At 45.6% G+C, this 9236-nt stretch overlaps 1 protein-coding gene across 2 annotated transcripts in view; it reads left to right on the top strand.

The window, feature by feature from the left end:
• The window catches only part of LOC118411350 (serine/arginine repetitive matrix protein 2-like), a 46812-nt gene extending 39108 nt beyond the window's left edge, over positions 1–7704 (top strand). For both annotated transcript variants that reach the window (XM_035813581.1, XM_035813582.1), the window contains exons 3-7: positions 2780–2888; positions 3340–3510; positions 3949–4074; positions 4236–5083; positions 5411–7704. In XM_035813581.1, the coding sequence (XP_035669474.1) occupies positions 2780–2888; positions 3340–3510; positions 3949–4074; positions 4236–5083; positions 5411–6437 (2281 nt within the window). In that variant the 3' untranslated portion in view covers positions 6438–7704. The remainder of the gene's footprint in view (positions 1–2779; positions 2889–3339; positions 3511–3948; positions 4075–4235; positions 5084–5410) is intronic.
• Positions 7705–9236: the final 1532 nt, after the last annotated feature.

Below are 9236 nucleotides of genomic sequence, written 5' to 3' on the forward strand. Positions count from 1 at the left end.
ATTAGCCCTGTTGCTCTCCCCAGATTTGTTTGCCACGCCTAGTCGAGCCTATTTTACTTTATTGTAGTGCGGCAATAGGGACCCATATTCGATGCCGAGACTTTATATCTAATGGCATAGTATCAGTTACCAACATGAAAATATAAGGGAGAAAGTCTGCTACATGTTGTCTCCGATTTTGGGATCTAATGTACATGATCCAGCTCCTAAGGTTGCCCGTACTGAGAAGAAATCTGATACAGTAGCATGTCGCCCTGTTCTAGTGCGTTTTATGAAGTACAGAGATAAGTTGAATGTCTTATATAATTCAAAAACCCTAGCTAATCAAAATGTTTTATTAGAACAGCCTACAACGTCCTATGAGATACCTGACTTGGAATATGTTCTTCTTAACTATTGCAAAATGCTTCTCTGTGTCCCAAGAGGCTCTGTAAACGCTGCCATCAGAGGCGAATTAGGAATGTTTCCATTATACGTTGACATGCAAACACAACTTATTAAATACTGGCTTAGACTACGTACCCTACCCAATGATAGAATTGTAAAGAAGGCATATGACACAGCAGTTGAACATGAACTAGAATGGACTGTCCATGTTCAAGATATTTTGTGCAGGCATGGTTTCCAAAGTGTTTGGCTAAGCCCTGCGGTTGATGCCAAACACTTTGGTAACATATTCAAAGAACGTTTAAAAGACACATTTCTCTCTGGCTGGCGACGAGAAATAAACAGTTGCAACAAACTAAAAACCTATTCCCAAATCAAAAGTCACTTTATACTTGAAAATTACCTCTCGTCAGTTCGTAATAAAGCCTTTGCTGTCAACATAACCAAATTAAGAATCAGTTCACACTGCTTGGAAATAGAAAAAGGTCGGTACCGTAATATACCAGCCAACCAGAGGCAATGTCCTTCATGTAAAGATGGTATTGAAGATGAGTACCATTTTCTAATGACATGCCCCACATATAGCGTAGATAGACAAAAATTAATGGATACAATCACATGTAAATCTAGCACACCTTTACCAAAGACAAACAAATGTACTTTCAATCTACTTATGTCATGTCCAGACAACATATCTTCGTATTTAGGCCAATACATATGTAATGCTCTAAAAAAGAGAGAATCTATTGTACAGTAACAGTTCGACTTGTTTATATATAAACTTGCATATTACATTATGTCAATACGCCATTTATGTTCATATTCCTGTACTATACATGTATGTAGTTATAGACCTTAGACGAATATCATTGTATTAATTGACTTATCACTGTTGCCTTACAATTGTACCATGTGCAAATGTCGTGCAATAAAGTTCATTCATTCATTAACAGTTGTTGTGTTTAGCTAAACCTAGGCGTAACAGCGTACAAAGGGGATGGTGTTTTTTTCAAATTCAAATTTATTCGCCGTCAACTATGAATAACGAACAACGTGACATTGAATTTCTAATTAGCAGCTCCCAGAAGAGGTTCACGTGTGTCATGTGATGGGACGTTATCCAATGACAGACAAGAGTGGGTTTTTTAAACCTAACGAATATGCAGAATTTATAGAAGAAACCAGTTTGCAGGGCGTCTGTTTCGGGACAAGTCACGAAGGAACCTTGGACCCGTTTCAACACACGGATTATCGGTGTGGTTTTGCCGCATATGGATTCCGACGGAACTACAAGACGGAACGAATACTAGGACACTCACGGCTTTCCGGAAATGGAGTATGTTGGAGAGTCTTCAACGGGGCACAACTCAGGGTGAATTCAATATTGTGTCGTATTGACCAGCATCCGCTGGAGGAGACTACATGGAGAGCACGGCCATCACGAAACAGTGCCCATCCTCGGAAATCTCAGCGAATTTTTCTACTGTGATGACAAGATGGAACTAAATGGTGCTTGAAATGACGTCTTTTCAGTCGTATCGCCCGACACTGGACTCCAAATTGTGGACTTGAATGTAGCGGAGATTCGTGTATGGATATTGTACACCGATTGTTCCCTTGGTCGACCAAACCAAGTCCACAATAAGAATTAAAATATAGTTTAGACGAAGGAGCCTCAGCTACCTAGTCGCTATGATTCGAACCAAATGAGACACGCATACCCAATGCACATGGTGCGGAAACTTTTAAGCCACACAAAACACATAAAGCCAACCTAAAGATGCGGAAAGGTTTAAACTTACGCAGCCTTTACTAAAAATAAACGACAACTATAGTCCAAGAAAAGATCACGGAAAGCGTTCGGATAGGTACGTTTCTGCACTTCTTTACGTACCTTTCAGGCTGTGTGAACGACACATAAACGTGGGGGAAATCATGACGGAAATCGAGTGTAAAGGTGGTCAAAAGATCACGGAAAAGTCTTATGAAACGCACGCTTTCCGCCCGAAATATTGTTATTAACGACGCCTTTAAGCGTCTAATAGTTGCGGAAAGGTCTGCGGAAAGGTCTGCGGAAAGGCACGTGAGGAGTGCCGAAACGTACATATAAGTGCCAACGTAAAGGTAACATTAAAGGGAATCTTTACGTTCACGGAAAGAAGTCGTTAAGTTGCGGAAAGGGTGCAGAAACGTCGCGTTTACGTTGAGTTTAAGCTTGCTTAAATACCAGATTTCGTGCTGTGTAGTATCGACTAATTATACCACATGTATGGAAAAGGTAATAGTTTGGTAAAGAACAGGCTTTACACTAAGGTATTTGTATCATGGACTACCCAAGATAACATTTCAACAAAGACCTACATGAAGATGACATTACCCGTTGTCTTGCCAGACTGTCCGTGAGCCAGGAGCTGGGCCTACAGAATGGACCTGAGATGGAGTACTGCGGACCGCCCTCCCATCTGGAGAGGATAGACGAGGGGGTCACAGCACGGCCCAAGGTGGGTTCTAATGGCACTATATTGTTCTGCAGTTGCACTCTTTGATTAACTGATAGAGTTGCAGGCACAGCACGACGGCTGTCACTTTGTTATAACCAACTAGTCTACCTTTACACAGTGTCCCAAGAAAGGCGCATCCCATTTCAGTGTCACTTTGGTCTACTGCACCAAAAGCGAAAACATTAACATTTCGAATCTAGTTGCACAGCACTTAGGACTCTAATACGATGCTAAACTTTTTCCAAAACAAAGGTATACACGGATCAAATTTTCAATGACCACTGTTGCCTTCTTCAGGATCAATACTAGAGATTGTATAGCAGCCGGTTCTGTGTTCCGGGCGGAAAAAGCAACGTAAACGTTGGTCAGATTGTTGAAAGGAACTGTCAAGTACTTAAATCCAATATCTGAGTGCAATGTTTAATTTTTGTTTCTGTTTCTCCTCCCCCAGGGCATAGGCTACACCGTGTACCTGGCCAGTAACAAGTCCCAGCCGGCCCGGGTGGACAGCGACAGCGACTTCTGGTCCGGCAAGTCTTCCTCCGAGTCTAAGGAGAGCGTGTCGACCGTGTCTCAGGCCTCGGACAACGAGGGGAAGGAGGCAGCAACGGAGAGCAAACAGGTGAAGACTTCAGTTATATCTCAATGGTAGAATAATGCTTATTGAAAGGTACGTAAGACAAACATGCCCGTTGGACGTTGGTACAACATCGCCCCAGTCTGTCTTTGGTCATATCTTTAAAGTTAAGAGGTAAACTCCTCGGCGATGTCTTAATAGTACTAAGATAAGTAGAATAATGCTTGGTGAAAGGTGGTAAACATACCCAGTAACTAGAACATCATATCAGAACTCAGCCATATCTTTAAAGTAGAATAAGTAGAAAAACAATAAAAATAAACTCTATTGGTAGGCAGCGATAAGTGTTGTGGGCTAGAAGACTCTGTGGCTATGGAGGGGATCGGTCAAAATGGTGAAAACACGGCCGGTACGACAAAACATCATATCGTTTTACTTCCTCTACATCTTGTCTTTGAAATCTAAATGGAATGTTTTCCTCAGGCGAAGGATGAACCCGACGCCTCCACAGCAAACGTGGTGAGAAGACGCAAGCCGAGACGTAAGGACGACAAGGGCCTGAGTCACCTGTCCAAGGAGGAGAGGGAGTCCATCCTTCTCCTGGAGGAGGTAAGTGTTCATCATACTGATTAATTTCTTATTTCGCATCACATTTTTTGGGGTCCATTTTGTGTTTTTGTTGCTTTTCGCTCCCCAAAATTGCCCGGTCGGGCCCACCTTGTGGAAATGTGACGTTAGCCTTAACTGAGAGCATACTTTTGTGCCACCAGGTACTGACAGACTTCGGAGGCTGGGAGAGCGTCCGGAGCAAGGCGCCCCCGCCTGCAGAGTCCGACAGCGATGTTGACACAGACGAGGAGACAAGCACCATCCTGGGAGAGGTGGAGTCGAGCCGCGCTTCGGGGCCACCGTCGCGACGGAGCACCCCGTCCTCCAGGAGTCGAGACGACGGTTCGCCCGTCGGGGCGCGGGGCGGCGACCGCTCGAGGACAAACCGCGCCGAGCGGGACAAGAAAGTCGCCAGCATGATCGACGACAACTGGGTTCTACGGAAACCCGACCAGGGCACCGACGACTTCACTATAGTGTCCAGCGTGATTCCGCGGCAGCCCCGTAAGGACTCCCCCGCCAAGGCAGAGCGCCCCTCCAGCATGTACCAGTTCGGGCGGCAGCCCATGTACTTCCCGGAGGGCGGCCATGACGACACCGACGATGTCGGCAGGAGGCCGAGTTGGGTGAAGAAGAATCAGGCTTGGTACTCGCGCAACGGCCACGCGTCTAACGGCGTCGACGCCGAAAGGTCGCCATCTGTGAAGCCGTCCCCAGCGCAGAAGGAGAGCAGAGAACAGCAGGGATCGGACAGGAACGGTCTTAAGGAGGTACATGACGTCACGAATTCCGTGGTGACGTCATCCGGGCAGTCGGAAAAGATCACGTTGGAATACAACAACGGCGGGGTGACGTCACGGCCCAAACACGAGGAAGTGCAGCGGCTGTCCATGAAGGTGATGACGTCACACCACAAGGTCGCGTCACGCGCGTCGTCACGAGGAATGACGTCAGAGGACGAGTACTCCACGGACTCCTTGTCGGACCTGACCCCTGACACGGACTCCAGGTCAGTGACACAAAATTGACAATGATTATAACCTGTGCGGTAAATTTTCGATACCTAAAATGTATGGTTTTAGAACACTGTCTAAAGTTTGGGAACTCACAACGATAAGTTGCTCCCATATGTATACTTTGTTTGGTTGTTTGCGCCTTTGTTTCTTAATGAAAGCTCAAATCTTAATCCTAGATCCTAAATTAGCTTTTGACAACACTGGCGGCGGCGTTATTGAGACACTATGCCTTGTGTAAATATAAACGCACTACTAATTTTTAGTACTATGTCCTTAAATTGACAACTTGCATAATGCATCATTACCTTTGACTTTTCCAGCCACGGGTCCTGGAGACGAGGCGGCCCGGACTCCCTGGTCAGCAGCCCGCGGACACCGGACAGCTCCGTCCCCAACAGCCCCGCGAACACTTACGGCGCCAACCCGAACGGTTCCGACAACACGCGAACCGACCCCGAGACCAGCCGAATGTACCCGACGAATTCCGACGTTCTGGAGGAGTCGCCCATGAAGCCTTCCATGATACGCAAAATGTCGACGGAAAATCAGCTGGCGGCCTTTGCGCGTCCTGTCGTCACGAATTCTGAAACGCGTCCGGTACCGAAACCACTCAAAGGTCTTCCCTCTAAGTCTCAGACCAGTGTGAAACCGCGTGCTCCGGAACCCCCAAAGAAAGAACCTGCTCCTGAACCGCCAAGGAAAGCGCCTGCTCCCGAAGCTCCTAAGAAATTGCGCGCTCCAGAGCCACCGAGGATATCCCTGTACCAAACAAACAACTCCTTTGGCAGTGGAGAGGCGACGCTGGACTTTGGGAGACAAAAGAACATCACCTCCCGCGAGGAATATGCCACAAGCAGACCTAAACAGGCAAGCGAACCTCTAAAACCACCAGCGTCACCGAGCGTAGTGGTTGTCAGAAATACAAGTCCAGATGTGACGCAGCAAAATAGAAGGCCGACTAAGGAGAAACAGCCAGAACACAATCCACCGAAGAACAAAACATCTTCTGGCCACCGACACAAAGCATCGAACTCTGAGATGAGAACTCTGAAACCTTCCCAAAAAGGCGCGTTTGTGACCCTGAAACACAAGGCTCCCAAAAAAAGAGCGGGCGGTAGCAAACGCGGCTTACCAAAGTCCCAAACCAAAGCAGGAAGCGACCACAGCAAAGCACAGGGACGGGCAGACAGACCACATGACAGGTACCACGACAGGACACAGTATGTTCCCGTGTCGCCTGAGAGGCGAGACCAGACAGGCAGCTCCATAGTGTTACTGTCAGAGGACCCGGACTCTAGGAGGGCAGGCGCCTTTGTGATTCGGCCCGCCAGTGCCTTGTACCGCTGAGATTGGCAAGGAACGACTGCGTCTAAAATTAAAGTATTATACAACTTCGCATGTGGCTTGAGTGCCATGTAGGGAGGATCGAGGTCGTCCCAGTTGCCGGTTGATTTTGTGAACAGGCTGGTTTGAAACACGACCCACAAGCAAAGTCGTTAGGTACAGACTCCTGCGTATAAACTGCAAAAGAGATCGCCAAACATACATGCTCAAGAGTTGTCCGAACAATACTGCAACGAATAGCAGAGACTGATTTGGTGAATTCACGCATGTATTGGCGTCTATGACTAGGATGTCTTCAAAATCGTGCACATGTGCTTCAACGCACTTTTGTAAAAAGAGAACAACGCTAAGATATATTTTCTCTACATGTGTCCATCTTGCCAGTAGTTATCTTAAAACATTATGTACCTTGTTGTTATACTATTTTCATATGTTATCACCGTAAATATAGTTTGGTACAATATGGAAACTTGTCGCTATAAGATGGGATGTTTTTACCGGGTGCAGTTTAGAGACACGGTGCAGTGTTCCTCCACTGCTCCTGATTTTATACGCGGTGCATGTGCAAATGCAAACATTGTAAACAGAGTTTATACATATATGTGCAGTCTGTGGCCAAATATTGTATACCTGTAGGCAGAACGTTTTGAGAGATTTTGCACTTTTTATATCTAGCCGAAATGTCTACCTCCATATGTTTTATATTATAAACACACCAAACACCTAGGTAACAAATACGGTGGTTTTAGATTATCCCTTTTTTAAAGGGCGACTAGCTTCTAAATGATGATATGGTACATATCAGTTACTTCTTGTAACGTAATATTTTAGTCTTAGATTTAACTCAAGTTAACCTTAACTACCAGGTATCTAGGTTATAAAGGTGCACGGTAAAGATTTCGGTGATCTTTGTGTTGAATCCTACTTTTGTATAAAGGCTATTTTATTTTGCCTTGATTTTATCCGGGTTCTACACCAAGTTTGTCATGTTAACGGAAATATTTTAAGACAAGCTTGCTTCCAGAACTAAACGTTTTAACACCAAAATTAACCTAACAATATTGATATTGTAATTAAAAGAACCTCCGTTATTTAATTTACATAATATAAACACAATCACAGTACCTTTGTTATGTCAATTGTCATGTTCGCTATCGGAAATACACAGTGGGTAATAGCGACAGAGTTAACGATACGAGGGACCATTTGCAGAAGTGCTGTCACATTTTATCTATTCAACGAAGTTTTAATAAAGATTATTATTACCTGTTTGGATTGTCTTCTTTCGGAAAAGGTGATATTGTAGCCAATTTCAAGTTATTCTTATGACTTTTGATCCAACACATTGAAAAAAACGTATTGCTGTAAAGGGAAGAAAGAGTTTGGTGTTGGCCGAGTAAATGTAGGAGGACGATTGTTGAAAATCAATCGCCTAGTATCAAAATACAAGGAAGACAAATATATGTATGTGCGTGTGTGTGTGTCGGGTGCTACTAGCTGGAGAGTCGTCTTACCCCGCCCGCCAGGGACGACAGATGATGATGAAATTTTTTTATAAATCATGTGTTGACGGTTTGTGTTTGAGCTTCCATTACTTGAGTAATTTGCATTTGGCGTATCGTATTACCTTGATGTCTAACTTTCATCGACGCGCCTGCAACCTAGCCTGTTAGTTAGTGTTACTTGGGACGTCAACCTAGAGTATTCCGTCCAACAGTACTCTAGACCTGAGAGAGTCCACGTATGGTATCTACTTCAGCCCCGACCCCTCTAGCCATTTCGTAGCAGAAAAGGCTGCTATATTAATATAATAATAGATATTCTTACGTCCCAAGAACAGTTCAGGAGGATTGGAACTCCCTTGCTAGTGAGACATTACAACCGTGGCACCACACCAGACCCGGCCAAGTTCAGGGAGGAGGCCACCCAACAGAGCGGCAATATAACTGTACAGTACCACCTCCCATCACATCTCGTACTATGAACACGTCACGAACGAGTATGTACGGGAACAGGTACGCAGCCTCGTTGGCCCGCAGGAAACACTTCTAGCAACAGTTAAAAGACGTAAACTGAAATGGTTCGGGCACGTCACCCGACACAACAACCTGGCCAAGACGATCCTACCTGAAGGAACGGTGGAAGGTGGACGTCGCCGAGGACGGCAGCAAAAAGCTTGGCAGGATAACATCGCTGACTGGACTGGCCTCAGCCTACAGGAGAGGATAACCCTGGCTAGGGATAGACGAACCTGGAGGCAACTCTCGATCTTCATGTCTACCTTGTCCCCCCCAACGACCTGGAGGTCAAGGGACTAGGTAGGTAGGTAGGTAGGTACCACCTCCCAGACGTTTTGTGGGCGTTCCCTCGTATTCAATCAGAATCAGAGCCGGAAGATCTTCTGTATCTTCTGTCCTTTTGAACAACAACCATCTTCTCCTGACCTTGAAGTTTAGCCTGGAATCCAGCCGTGTTGTGCTTTGGTCGCTCTGCTTCCTTGCGAACACGTCTGGCATTCGTTAGCATTGGAACGATCGGTCCTTACGTCACTAATGCGGGAAAGATAGAAGTAGTGTTCCGTTCGATTACGAACTGTAAACATGATTCTGTGTGTTTGATTTGGGCTTGGAGCCAACAGCCAATCAGAAATCGCGCACATAATGTGTGCGAATATTCAAATGCCGATCGTTCCAATGCTAACGAATGCCAGACGTACTGGCAGGAGCAGAGCGACCAACGCACAGTACGGCTGGATTCCTAGCCTCCTTCACCGGCCTCTCTGGGAAGCTTGACAATTTTTTT

This window comes from Branchiostoma floridae, chromosome 3, assembly GCF_000003815.2.
Source record: "Branchiostoma floridae strain S238N-H82 chromosome 3, Bfl_VNyyK, whole genome shotgun sequence".
Taxonomy (NCBI): Eukaryota; Metazoa; Chordata; class Leptocardii; order Amphioxiformes; family Branchiostomatidae; genus Branchiostoma; species Branchiostoma floridae.